Source organism: Felis catus, chromosome B3 (assembly GCF_018350175.1).
Source record: "Felis catus isolate Fca126 chromosome B3, F.catus_Fca126_mat1.0, whole genome shotgun sequence".
NCBI lineage: Eukaryota > Metazoa > Chordata > Mammalia > Carnivora > Felidae > Felis > Felis catus.
Genome location: NC_058373.1, coordinates 146,117,843 through 146,131,767, shown reverse-complemented (window position 1 = coordinate 146,131,767; position 13,925 = coordinate 146,117,843). Strand labels below are relative to the sequence as shown.

At 66.9% G+C, this 13,925-nt stretch overlaps 2 protein-coding genes across 2 annotated transcripts; one reads left to right on the top strand and one right to left on the bottom strand.

Annotated features, from left to right (window-relative positions):
• The first annotated feature begins 2,767 nt into the window (after positions 1–2,767).
• On the top strand, positions 2,768–5,854 carry LOC111560935. Its single transcript, XM_045060625.1, has 3 exons — positions 2,768–2,904; positions 3,134–3,316; positions 4,123–5,854. Exons 1-3 carry the CDS (start codon positions 2,866–2,868, stop codon positions 4,846–4,848), a joined length of 948 nt encoding a protein of 315 aa, XP_044916560.1. The 5' UTR covers positions 2,768–2,865; the 3' UTR covers positions 4,849–5,854.
• On the bottom strand, positions 5,494–9,118 carry ZBTB42 (zinc finger and BTB domain containing 42). Its single transcript, XM_023256126.2, has one exon. It carries the CDS (start codon positions 8,898–8,900, stop codon positions 7,677–7,679), a length of 1,224 nt encoding a protein of 407 aa, XP_023111894.1. The 5' UTR covers positions 8,901–9,118; the 3' UTR covers positions 5,494–7,676.
• Positions 9,119–13,925: the final 4,807 nt, after the last annotated feature.

Sequence of the window (13,925 nt, the reverse complement as noted above, 5' to 3'; positions counted from 1 at the left end):
GGTGGAACAGCGCTCCGCCACCCGGCCTCGCACGCCGTTCTGCACACGTCCGAGCTTATCTGAAGACAGATCCCCAGAACTCCGGGGTCGAAGCGCTCGCGTCGCCGTGATGTGGGCAGCAGCTCCGGACTCGGCCCGGAATCAGGTGTTGGCCGACTTCGCGCCTGCCAGGCGTCTGTCACAGCGCCGCTGCCCCGCGGCCCCACCAGGGACCGAGGTGACGGAGCCGTCGTCATCGCCAGTCTGATGCCAAACGGTGTCTCTTAGCATTTGGTTTGGTTTGAACTTTTTTAAATGTTTGTTTATTTTTGAGAGAAGGACAAGAGTGTGAGTTGGGGAGGGACAGAGGGAGGCACAGAATCCGAGGCAGGCTCCAGACTCCGAGCCGTCGGCACAGAGCCCCACGGGGGGATTGAACCCGGGAACCGTGCGATCATGACCTGAGCTGAAGTCGGACGCTTAACCGACTGGGCCACCCAGGCACCCCTAGTGTTTCTAAGCATTTTGTTAAGGCAAGTGTCAAATATTCAAGTTTTTTAAAAGAATATTTATTTTTTGAGAGACAGAGACAGAGCGTGAACAGGGAGGGGGCAGAGAGAGAGATGCACACACACACACAGAATCCGAAGCAGGCTCCGGGCTCTGAGCCGTCAGCGCACAGCCCGATGCAGGGCTCGGACCCATGAACCCTGAGATCGTGACTTGAGCTGAAGTCGGAGCCTTAACGGGCCGAGCCCCCGGGGCGCCTGGCGCACGCAAGTGTTCGAGGTACAGTAAACCCCCTGCGTGTGTCATCGGTCTCAACAGCTGCCCTCTTCCCGCTTTCTAGCTGCTTCTACGCCTCTGGTCTTGCCCTTTAGCAACTATTTTTATCATTTTTTTAAACGTGCTTCAGAATGCGCCAGTCTTCACTGTAAATCTTACCCACTCTGACAGCTACGTAGCACTCCGCCCTATAAAACTCAAGAACGGCCCATCACCCCAGAAAAGTTCGCAGGTGCCCCCGGCCGATGCTCGTCCCCCCCCCACGGAGGCTAAAGTCTGGTTGCTCTGCTGGACGTGACTTCGCTCTAGAAACTCACGCCAAGGAGACTGTATGGCAGGCGCCCTTCCTGCCCGCCTTCTCTCCCTCAGAACAGGGACACTGGCCCACGCCGTGGTGGCCTGCCAGCCACCCCTCCTCATTGCTACTCGCTGTCCCGCGGGGAGAGGACCGTGCAAGTGGTCTGCCCGGTCTGTGGGGGATGGGCTTTCGGGTGGCTTCTGGCCTTTGGTGCTGCGAACACTTGAGGAAGGTCCCTCTGGGGGACACGTGTTTCATTCCCGCTGGATGGTCCCCACGGCAGAAGTGCCGGGTCAAGTAGCAGGTGCACGGCTGACCTCCTGAGGGGCTGGCCCTCCCCTGCCGAGGGGCCGGCTGCCCCCCTGCCCCCCGCCTCCCCGGGGCTGGTGTCGCCTTCGGGCTGCGGACAGACGCGCTCTGGGATCTCGCCGTGGTTTCCATCGACACCCCCGCCCCGTGATGAGTGGCGCTGAGCACCCTTCCGCGAACGTGCTAAGTTCTTTCGAGAAATGTCTGCCCGGCCCGCCACTGCACACACCTCCCGGCCACACTGGGCGCTTCTTGTGTGGACACCTGTCCGCGTGCTGCCACCTGCCTCGCCCCCCGGTGCCTTCAAGTCGTCTTCTGAAACGCGGATGCTCGTGTCCAGAATGTCTCGTCCTCTGTGGTGGCCTCACTGGCCCCTGGGAGCCACTGGTTCTGCAGTCCCTTTTTTTTTTTATGTTAATTTATTTATTTTGAGAGAGGGAGAGAGAGAGAACATGGGTGGCGGAGGGGCAGAGAGTGAGAGACAGAATCCCAAGCAGGCTCTGGGCTGTCAGCCCAGAGCCCCACTGAGCCGAGTTGAAGAGTCGGACGCTCCACCGACTGAGCCCCCCAGGCCCCCCTGCAGCCCTTTCAGAACGCTGTCGGAACGGGGTCAGCAGCCCTCCCGAGCCTCCCCTCTGCGGGCTGTGCGGTGAGGGGAGGGCTGCGTGTATCCGGGCTTGCCAAGGACCAGGACAGAAGGAGACAGGCAGAGACTCCCGGTGAGGACCGGGGAGCCGGAGGAAGGCGGGGGCAGACGGTAAGGAGGTGGCCACGGCAGTGGTCCATGTCGCAGAAGCTGCTTGGTCGGACGGGGACGCGGCTGGTGCTGTGCCCGGGGGATCTGGACTCGAGGTTCCGGAGGGGGCGCTGCTGTTGGGCGAGCGGGGGCGCGGGGGCAGGGGGAGAGGCCGCCGAGCGCAGCAAAGGGTGCTGGATGTGTTTGGCCGCAGGCCGTTGGACGCCGAAAGCCTTAGCCTCGGAGACGGGACGCGGAGCCGGAGCGGCGTGAGCTCTCTGTGAACACAGGGACCTCGGGTGCGTGCGGAGCCCAGCAGAGAGAGGGTGGGGTCTTGGGAGAGGCGGGGCGGGGGGCACAGACACCCCCGCCTCCCTTCCTGGCCCTGGCTGGGGGGCAGATGGAAGAAACTGGGTGTACCTGACACTCTGCAGGGGGCAGAGTCTGGAGGACAGCCGGCAGGGCCGAGGGGCCGAGCCCTGAGCCGCAGCCGGCGCGGGGTGAGGCTCAGGTGTGGAGGCTGTGGGCAGGGCGGGGTCCTCCCTGAGCTGAGGCCCCGAACGCCGGGCAGAGGCAGGCAGCTGTGCCCCACGGCCCGTGGGCAGGGCGGGGTCAGAGCCCATGGGGTGCCCGGCACATCGGAGGACAGAATGGGACCTCGCCAAACCTACGGGAGCACGGCAGCGGCTCGCTCAGACGGGGCCTCCGCACTCTTCTGGAACACCGCTGGCTAGGGGTTGGATTGCGTCTCTCCAAAATGCCTCTCCAAAAACCCGAACGCCCGGCCCCTCAGAAGGTGACGGTATTTGGAAATGGGCTCTTTACAAAGGCGTTCAGGTTACAACGAGGTTCCCGGGGTGGCCCCAGAGCAATGGTACCGGTGCCCTTCGAGGAGGAGGCCATCAGGACACAGGCACTCACAGAGGGGTGGCCTCGTGAGGGCACGGGGAGAGGACGCATCTACCCGCCCGGGGCAGAGGCCTCGAGAGCCACCGGCCCTGTGACAGCTGATCTCACACTTCCAGCCCCAGAACTCCAAGGAGATAAACGAGTGCCGTGGGAGCCGCCCGGTGCGCGCTGCTCTGTCCTGGTGGCCTGAGCTCGCCATGCAGCGGCGGACAAGCCAGCGACAGGAAGGCACGGCTGGGTCTCTGCACACAGGCTTTTGTTCAAATTGCTGGAAACGTCATTTGGTCCTGATCAGGGAGGTGAGTCCCTGCCGCCCCCCCCGAGATTTCCGGGGATGCCCAGATCCACTGACGTCTCTGCAGGGCCAGCTGCCAGCCAGGCTGGGGCTGGGCTGGGTGGGCGCCTGGGCGCCGTGAGCCCGGCTGGTCTGCTCCCGGAGCTGCCTCCCGCCCGCCTGCCCGCCTCGGGCCCGGAGCAGATCAGCTCCCAGGCCCGCAGCCTGGAGCCGCCCCAGGCCCCAGACGGCTGTCCCCATCCTCCTCCCACGGCCCGGGGGCTCCGCCAGGGACAGCTGCAGGGGCACGCAGCAGGGAGGGTGAGGGCCGGGGGCGGGTGGTTCCGTGACAAGGCTCGGGGCCCACGGCGCCGGTCCCCAAAGCGCAAACTGCTGTCACCTGCAACCTGACACAGCTCGGCCGGCTCTGCGGTGCCCTCTGTCCTGGGCGCCTTCTGACCCGGGCACCGCCCCGGGGAGGCGGCCCGCACTTGGTGGCCGCTGCCCGTGCGCCTGCCGGGCCTGACCCCCTCTTCCCCTCCAAAGCTGTGCGCCCCGCCCTTGCTCCCGTTGTGCACTGAGCGGCCGGGCAGAAGAGCCCTGGGGACAAGGATGAGGGCCGGTGGCCCTGCCCGGAAGGACTCTGACAGGCAGAGGGCTGCCTTCCCTGTTGCCGTGGGGGAGGTCAGGTGGGGTGGCCGGGAGATGCACAGACCCGTTCTGCCCTGAGTGCGGACAGAGGGGGTGCGGCGGGACCCGGGGAACAGCCCGGAAGTGAGGGCTGCAGGGAAAGGAGGGACAGGGACCGGAGCTCGCCCCCGTCTCCTGCAGGTCGCCAGCGCGCAGATGGCCAGCACTGCGCCCTCCACTTGCGAGTTGGTCCAGACTTCAGGGGTCCGTTTCTGTGGGGATCTGCTGGAGGTGACGATGCAGGAGGAGCTGGAGGCGGAGGCGCCAGACCCTTCCACGTGCCTCGGTTTACCATCCAGCCAGAGGGTCAGGCTGGGTGGCTCCAGCCTGCGAGGAACGGAGCTGGCAGCCTGGGTGACAGACCGGGCAGCGGGCTGGGTGTGGACGCAGCTTGGCAGCGCTGGGCCGGCGGGCAGGACCCTGGAAGCCCGGGCCCCGGTCGGCCCCTCCCCCGCCCCCCTCCCCTGCCTGGTTAGCATGGCAACAGCCTCCTCCCTGGTTCCGAGAGGGCCGCTGAGTCACGGGCCCAACTGGGAACATGACAGGGTCCCCCTGCAGGACAGTGGCTCCGGTCCAGGAGGAAGGCTCAGTGGGAGGCAGGCTGCGTGGGGGAGGGGAGGCACCAGGCACCACCTCCGAGAGCTGCGGTTGGGACCGGGACGGGTCGGGCCTCAAAGTCTAGCCACAAACACAGCAGGCTTTTCAGCACCAGCTCAGCTGAGCACCACCTCTGGGGACCCCTTGGTCCCTGCCCTGCCCCTGGGTCTGTCTGCTTCCGCTCTTCCTGAAGGACACTTTGGCCAGAGCGAGGCTTGGCCTGCACGTGAGGCCATGTGTTCCTCTGCCCCGGGCCCAGGGACGTGCTGAGAGCCTCCAGCTTCCTGCTCCCACGCGAGGGCCAGGCAAGGGCTGGGGCACCCACCCGAGCCCACCTGCCAGCTCTGATCTGGCTCAGGGCTCCAGAGCCCCCCCCCCAGGCCCCCACCCCTGGGGCCAGGCCCACCAGCACTGCCCAGATCCAGGCCTCTGAGGGCCCAGCCCCACCCTGAGGGAGGTGGGAGGCACCGGAGTTGCTGTGGGAGGATAGAGGGCAAAGGGCATGTGGGGGGGCACACGAGAGTTGGGGTTGCCTCTGAAAGGCGGGTGGACGGGAGGACCCAAGACCAGAGCGTCGGGAGGAGCCTCAGATCCAAGCTCCAGGGCCTGTGGCTGCTCAGCAGGGGCCCCCTTTGACACCCCCTCCCCCCGAAGAAGTTTGAGGCCTCTGACCGGGTCCCAGCCTGCATCCTGTTCCCCTCACTCAGGGCAGTGGAGGCGACCCATCCGCAGCCCTGCCCTGGACCACGCCCCCCCACGGGGCACAGCAGGTGACGCCACCTGAGACAGGGCCCCCCCGAGTGGCCGCTGCCCACCGGGACCCTCCCCCGCCCCCCCCAGACCAGCAGCACCCACACCTCACACACACACCCGGGGACGCGCACACCCCGGTCCCCAGGAATAATCCTGCCCATCTCCACCTGGGGCGGACTTTATTACCACGGTCATCATCAAGACGATCACGTGAACACAGGAAGACAGCGCCGGTTTCCAGACTGTCGTGGCAGGCGGGTGCGTGCAAAGGAAACCTCCCGCCAAACGCTACGCACAAACAACTGTCCTCTGGGTCACCGGGAGCCGTCACCCCAGGGGCAGAGCAGCACGAGGCCGTGAGGAGGAGGCTGGACCAGCCTGCGAGGACCCCACCCGGCAGGCTCCCCTCGAACTGCACCTGCTCGCGCCTCTAATACACGTTCCCACACAATCAGGGCGTTAAATATATAGAGATTTCGTCGGAACTGCGTTGGTTAACAAATAAACTCACCACCTCTCTTTACATTAACTTCACAGTAACTGTTTGCAGAAGACGATGAATCCAGTGTTGAGAACTCAGGGGAGGACAGTAAGTTTCTTCCCCGTGGAAACCCCTGGGGAGAACCCAGTCTCCCTTCTGCCCACTGGGCTGTGGGCGTGGCTTGGGGACACACACACACACACACACACACACACACACACACGGAACCCTGACTCGGTACAGGACACCAAGTGTGAGGTGCCACCAGCCCTTCCGGGATACTCACAAGCAGGGGGTCCCCTTCCCCCAGCTCTCTCTCAGTCTGCAGCCAGTCCAGGGCCTCTGAACCCCAAGCACCAATGGGGAGGGGCCCCCCCCGCACTGCACGGTGGGCGGCCCACACACCAGGAGAGCCGGGAGCCTGTGGGGGGAGACGGCCCCTTCGGTCCACCTGCTGTGAAGGTCACCGGTCATTTCACTCCAGACCAGACAGATGAATAAATAGGACATCAAGTGTTGCCAGGAGACGGGAGAATAACTTAAACTTGGCTGGACTCTGTCCTCAGTGCCTCCAGTCAGTGGGAACCCGGAGTCCCGGGGGTCTGCCACCTGCAGGGCCCCCGGGAGCTGTGGCAGGCCTCCCTCTGGCCTCTCTCCTGGCCGTCAGCGAGGACATTCCGGCAGCAAGATTTGCTGAGTGAGTAGGCGGGCTAGGCGGGGTGACCCCCTCCAAACGCACACTCAGAGGTCTGCCCATTCTAGGAGCTGTGGACGACAGTGGGGGCTGTGACCCCAGCCCATCAGGGGCTTGCCCCCCGACCCCGTGCCCTCTCTGTCCGATGGCAGCTTTCGCCCAGGCCCCACTGGAGGGAAGGGAAGGCCTGCAAACGCTGCCCCCGATCAGAGAGAGCAGCTTCGGGCCCCCAGATCACGGCTCTGGGAATGACCGGCAGCTCCAGGGAGACCCTGAGCAGGTAGTGACCTCAGGGCGAGGCCCACAGCAGCCCAGGGGCAACCTGCGGCCACGCCGGTGGGCGGCTCCCTTCCCAGGCCCTTCCCGGCCCCACCCGAGGGATGCGCAGAGGCACCGTGGACCCTGTGCTCAGGCAGGGAAGAGCACGGCCCATCGCCCACGGGAAGACAGCTGGCAGCCTCAGGGAGGCTCCTTCTGCGTCTAAAGAGAATCATTTCCAAGTTCCGATTCCCTCCCTCCGCCGGAGTTCCCGTGTGGTCGGGATCACGAGCTCTGGGGGACCCACCTCCCACCCCGGCACCTGGAACCCCGGAGCCACTGAGCTTCTGGCAGGTTCTGCAGAACCCTGATTTCCCCTGCCCGCGCTCCCTGTGCGCGGGGCCTCCCGAAGAAGCTCCCACTGCCACCCGCCGGGGCGGCCTGTTCGGTCCAAGTGCCCTTTTTGGGACACGCTGACAGCTTCTGACACGCTTTGGGACACGCTCTGCCAGTGCGCCAGTGCGGGTGGTCAGGAGAGCCCTCGGAGGGGGACACACGTGCCTCCTGGAGCCAAGGAGCCTGGGCCGGAGCTCGGGGCAAAGGAGACACTGGCTGGAGGGGGAAGGAGGGCAAGACGGTGTTTAAGATCAGGGCACGGGCTGGGGGCAGACGTGAGTCGGAGGAAGGGAGCAGGGGCCGGGCGTGGAAGAGGGCTGCCCCAGCCACCCTGAGTCACCCCCAGTCTGAGGTCCCCGCCAGGGGCAGCAGTGGTCTTCCACCGCTGGGAGCTCTGACCCCGGGGCTCCCCCCACCCCCGCCGCAGCTCCATCCCAGTGTCCCAGCCGGGAGGTCCCTCCCCTCCCTTTTCCAGCCCACCCCCACCCCCACCCCCTCGCGCCGCACGGACACAAGTCACACCAGCAGGGACTTGACCAGCCCACAGTGGAATTTTCGGACGTGGCGGTAGAGGTCCCCCGACTGCGTGAAGCGGCGCTCGCACCAGCGGCAGGCGTGCGGCTTCTCGCGCGTGTGCACCACCGCGTGGCGGCTCAGGTTGTGCGAGTACTGGAAGCTCTTGCCGCACTGCGCGCACGTGTAGGGCTTCTCGCCCGAGTGGGTCCGCTCGTGCCTCTTCAGCGTGTACGTGCACGAGAAGGTCTTCCCGCAGAGCGGGCAGGTGGGCACCGTGCCGTCGGGCGAGAGGCGCGCCCGGCCGCCGTCCCGCTCCCGGAAGTGGGCGCTCAGGTGCAGCTGCAGCACGTGGGCCCCGGGGAACAGCTTGCCGCACAGCGGGCACACGCACGGGCGCGCGCCGGGGCCCAGCTCGTCCCCGCGGGCCCCCAGCTCCGCATCCGGCTCCGGCTCCGGCTCCGGCTCGCGGCCGCCGGCCGACGGCTCGGCTGCAGGGGCGCAGGGTGGCTGCGGGGGGCCGTGGGCGCCGCCGTCCCGTTCCGACGGCGAGTCCCGCGAGTCCCGCGAGTCCCGCACTGGTGGCTGCGCGCCGTGTTGCATCTGGACGCGGGGGGCTGTGTGAAGGACGCGCGGTGCGTGCGCTGGCTCCCGCCTGCGGCCGGGCTTCAGCGACAGGTCCAGGGCCCGCTCGGCGTCTCCCGGGGCCTGCCAGGGAGGGGGCCCCGGGGCTCGCGGGGGGAGCGCGCGGAGCCCAGAGCGGGGCGGCCCGGCCTTCTCCGGGGCCCGGGCGGGCTGGGTGCGCGGCGGCGGCCCGAGCGGCTCTGCCCGGGCGGCGGGGGGCCCCCGGGGCAGCGCGCGGCCCCTGTCCCTCAGCCTGCCCTTGCAGACCTTGACGACGTCGTACATGTGCAGGTAGCTGGCGGCGGCCAGCACGTCCTCCACCGGCAGGCTGCGCAGGTCCAGGCGGCCCCCGTACATGAAGTCCAGCAGGCGGCCGAAGGCGGGCGCCGTGACCACGTCGCCGTTGAGCCGCACGGCGTCGCGGCCGCCCGCGGGCCGGTCCCTGTAGAAGAGATGGAAGTAGACGCTGCAGGCGGCCAGCACGGCGCGGTGGGCCGGGAAGCGCGCGGCGCCCACCAGCACGGTGCAGTCGCACAGGAAGCCCTGCTCCCGCTGCTGCCGCAGGCGGCCCAGCAGCCGCGCGCCGTGCTCCGGGAACTCCATGCGGCCGCCGGCCTCCGCGGGCGCGGACGGGGCGCCCCCGCGCGCCCCCGCACCTGCCCCGGGCGGGACCGGCTCGCCCGCGAGTGAAACAGAAGCCGCCGGCCGCGGGGCGGGTCTCGGGGCGCGAACCTGCGCGCGTCCCCGCCGGGCCGCCCCCGAACTTCTCCGCGGGGCGCCGCGTCCCCCGACGCCCGCGTCCCCGCCCGCCGCCCGGCCCTCCGCCGCCGCCGCCGCCGCCGCCGCCGCCGCCGCCGCGGGCCCCATTTATGGTAGCGCGGCCGTGGGGAGCGGGCCGGCGGGCGGGGCGGGCGGAGCCGGCGCCCGCCCCCCGCGCTCACCTCCGCCGCCCCGCGCCGCTCTCCGGCCGCCGCCCGCGCCGCGCGCCCTCCCCGGTGCGGCCCCGGTGCGCGGGGCTCCGGGCGGCGTGCCCCGGCGGGGAGGGCGCCGGGCGGGGCGCGCTCCAACTTGGCCGGCCCGGCAGCGGCCGCCGTCGCCCCGCCCCGGAGAGAGCGAAACTCGGGGCGGGGGCTGGAGGGGGCGGGCCGAGGCGACTTCCCGGAGCGGCGGAACCGCTGAGGTCACCCTCGCCGCCCCTTCCCGGCCCGCCCCGCCTCGCCCAGCCGGGCCCCCGGCGCGCCGCCAGCTGGGGCACCGGGGTGGGAGGGGATGAGGGGCGCGGCGGGGGAGGGGGCTCTCTCGCGATATTTGCCGCCTACGCCGCCGTGTCCCCAATCCTCTCCCCCCCCCCCGCGGTGGGGTCCCCACTGCGCCCCTCGGCTGAGGAACCCCTTCCGAAGACCGGATCCCCTCCGGCCCCGCGTGGGGCTGTCACCCGAGGGCGCACCTCGCGGGGCGCTGGCCCTGGGACGAAGCAGGGGACACGCGGAGGGGGTCGTAAATTTTGAAAAGATGACACCCCTTCTTCGTGGAAAGCCTCTTTCTGAGGTTGCAGTGAATTTGGCTGGTACCCTCTTCCAAACACTCAAGCAGGACCTCGACCGCGGAGGCCGGGACGGGGGGCGGGGGGGGGAGGCGGGGGGGTCCCACCCGCTCAGCGGAGCTCGGCACAACCCGTGCTGGGGGCCCGGAGCCCCGAGCTGGGTGTCCCAGAGCCTCACGGACAGGGCGCGCCTCCGCAGACACGGTGGATAGGGCCACAAGCGCCTCGTCAGAGGGAGGGAGGCCCAGGCGCCCCAGAGTCCAGAGGAAAAGTGTTTAGGGACGGGGAGACCCTGTGGAGGGGAGGAGTTGGCATCCCGGGGGCCCGGTGCAAGAGCAGCCCCTCCGGCTGCTGGGAGACGGAAGTAGCCTGAGTGCAACAGAGCGAAGCGGGCGCCTGGGAGGCTTGGTGGGTTAAAGCCTCCGACTTTGGCTCAGGTCATGATCTCACACCTTGTGAGTTCGAGCCCCGCGTTAGAGCTGTCTGCTTGGGCTTCTGTGTCTCCCTCGCTCTCTGCCCCTCCTCCTCCCGCATTCACGCGCTGTCTCTATCTCAAAAACAAATACAAATTAAAAATAAGTTAAAAAGAAATAGAAAGCGATGATTTTGGAGCAGTTGGGGCCCCAGGGGCGGGGGTGGGGGTACTGTTGGCTGGGAGTCTCCCTGGGGCAATGGTCTAAAGGGGCTGCCCTTGACGGAGCAGGATTGAGGCACTGACCACTGCTCGGCTCACCTTCACAGGAATCTCCTTACTTGGGCACTCGTATTATTACACCCGCTTGATGGGGGAGGTTTTTAGGTAAGGGGTTCATGGCCGCACCGCAGGCATTAAGTCCCTGAACCAGGATTCGAACCTGAACAGTCTCCTGAATTCCCACCTGCACTGCCCCGCTGCCCAGGAGTCGGAGGTGGGGCTGGGGAGGAGGAGTCTCAACCAGGGGCCTGGGGGGGGTGGGGAGGGGGAGAGGGGGCCGGGCTGCTGGGGAGGGGCGGGACCACAAAGGATGGGACCTCCAGCGCCAGTCGCCAGAGGCCTGTGAGATGCGAGTGAGCAGCCCCCAGGGGGGTCCTATTCCAGTCCTTAGGTTGGAGACCTGAGGACTGGGCCAGCACAGCTGGTATCTACAGCCTGTGGGAAGGAAGGCCACATTTTTTTTCAAGTTTATTTATTTTTAAGTTGAGAGAGACAGGCAAGCAGGGGAGGGGCGGACAGAAGGAGAGAGAGAACCCAAGCAGGCTGTGTGCCATCAGCACTGAGCCCAACTCGGGGCTGGAACTCACAAACTGTGAGATCATGACCTGAGCTGAGATCAAGAGTCAGACGCTTAACCTACCCAGGCGCCCCAGGAAAGCCACATTTTTATTTATTTAAAAAAAAATTTTAATGTGTTATTTATTTTTGAGACAGAGAGAGAGCATGAGCGGGGAAGCGGCCTTGAGAGAGGGAGACACAGAATCTGAAGCAGGCTCCGGGCCCCGAGCTGTCAGCACAGAGCCCGACGATGTGGGGCTCAAACCACAAAGTGTGAGGTCATGACCTGAGCCGAAGTCGGACGCTCAACCGACTGAGCCACCCAGGCGCCACATTTTTATACTAAAACTTATTCCTTATTCATTTGCAACTCAAATCTGACTGGACATCTTGTATTTTTATTCCCCAAACCGGGCAAGGTTTGGAACCCTTGCGACCCTTTGGAACCCTTGGAAACCTTGGAACCCTGAGCTCACCCTGTACTCAGCCACGGGGACTGCCCCTGGCTCCCAAGCTCCATCCACTCTGGGGCCCCCTCCTCAAGCACGCCCCCCTCCTGGCACCCCCAGCCCAGGCCCCCCCAGGAGGAGGGGAATTCAAGGCAGGTCAGAGAGAACCCGGACAGGACTGCCCCTGGGGTCTTGGGCTCACAGCCTACCGCCTGCCCCCTGCCAACCTCGGGCACAGCCACTCACCTCCTTGAGCCTCAACACCGTCACCTGCAGTGTGGAGTCTTACCTACCCGCCAGGCCCACAGCAAGACCTCCCCTCCGAGAGCCCTTCTTCCCCGGCTCCTCCCCCACTCGTCTCTGCCCAACCCCCTCCCCTCCCCCCCTCCCCCTGAGAGTGGTCTCCCCTGACCACCCCGGCTAAGAGCACCCCCAGGCCATCTTCTCCTTTCTGGGCCTTAGCCTTTTCCAGAGTGCTCCCCATGTCACGTGACCACACTACCTCACGAGGCCAGGAAGTTGGCTGGGCCTGACACAGGGAGTTCAGTAAATGTCTCTTGAATGCATGCGGTGGCTTTGAGGAATGTCCAACCGAATCCCGAGTGCTCCGTGGCGCCTACCTGTCCCGCGTTGCTTCCCCAGGTCTGGCCCCTGAGGCCACGGAGGCAGGGCTGGCCGTCCTGCTGCGGACAGCTCCCCAGCCAGGCCCGAGGGAGGCCCCGGGGCCGGCAGGGTGTCCTGCCCTGCCCTGCCAGGCTGTGGGGACAAAGCGCTCCTTGGGGCCCTGACAGAGGCTGTGGGTGTAGAGAGAGGCCGAAGCAGGTTGGGACACTGCCTATGGGAGCCGGGGAGGCCAGCCCAGGTAGGGATGAGCCACGGAAGGCGGGGTGTCCCCGCCGTGAGGGAGTGCAGGCCCCCTCCCCCGTACCTCTTGGGTGGGAAGGTCTGACTCAGGTCCTCCTGTCCCACCCCCCACTCCCAGGAGAGGCTGTCCCGGCTGGCCACCCCAGCCCTCGGATCCCCTCTCTGGCCTGGCGAGGTCTTGGGCAGAGGGATGACAGGAGGCCACGGCAGGCGGAGACCCCTGGATGCAGCTGGCCGGGCGGCCACCTGGCCTGGGAGCCGCCCTCAGGCCCCGCCCTACAGCTGCTGCTGAGACCGGGCAGCCGGGGCGCGAGTCCTGCCGGATGGCTGGCGGCAGCAGAAGGTGACGGGGCCCGAGGCCCCTGAGCTCCGAAGGCGGCAGGCAGCCACCGTCCTCGTCCTCGGGGCTGCCACAGCAGTTTTTGTGGGGAACATCTGGCGAGGGGCTCCCCAGGGGCCCCAGCACGGGCCAGGGCTGGCTGACAGGACTGGGTCTTCATCTATCTGGGCCGCAAGGGGGCTTCTTGGGGGCAGCAGCTCCGCCTTCCTCCGGGGGAGGGCCCCGCCTGCAGCCGGGACTGGGTGCTGCCCGAGTGGGGCTTGCTTGGGGCTCACACAGGTCTCAGGCCCTCGGCGGGCCCCAGAGCTCCGTGCAGAGCAGGGAGGGAGGCCTCCTGGAGATGGGCCGGGGGCCAATACGGCGGCGGGTTTTGGACCACCGGGACGCAGCCTCCCGGCCAAGATGCCTTTACTCAAATGGCCATCGGGCTCCAGACAGGCTTGGGGAGCCACCACATCTTCCAGGAGAGGGCGCCCTCCCAGACCCCCAGGGGCTGCCTGACCCCACCCACCCCGCTCTCTTCTTGTCCTCGGCCTTCTCCGTAGCACTGCCAGCCCAAGATGGGGGTGGGCGCGGACCCCCTTCCTGGGAGAGCGGTGGGTAGGTGGCACAGTCCCAGAGGGGCCCAGGGGCCCAGAGGGAAGGTTTGCAAGGTACGGGATGGACAGATGGGGGACATCTGGGGGTGACCCTCAGGGCAGCTGTCGGGTCCCAGGGTCCCAGAAGCATGGAAGACTGGTCCAGGCCTCTCACTCGGCCCCCTGGAGGCAAGGCCCCACCTGGGGGTTTTCAGTGAGAGCCGGAGTGCTGGTCTGGGTTGGGGAGAGGGGCACACGGGCAGCGGGGAGAGGCCAGGGTCCGGCAGTCATCTCCCCGAGGTTCGAGTATCCCCTGATCAGGGACAGTCCTTCCCTGAGGAGTATAAGTCTCTGCCTCAGCCCCAAGAAGTCCGGCAGGAGCCCCCTGTTTTGGGTGTGGACGCTTTGCTGGACGTTCGGCTGGGCTGCACCTGCCTCTGACCCGGGTGAAGCAGCTATACCTCCCAGGCTGAACCCTGACCCTGGATGAAGAACAAAAATGCCCCCCTCCCCCACAAAATACATACCAACTCCAGGAGGGTAGCTCACTAGAGTCTCCCTTTTACCAAAGGATTCCTATCAACTTGGAGACCTTGGGATGG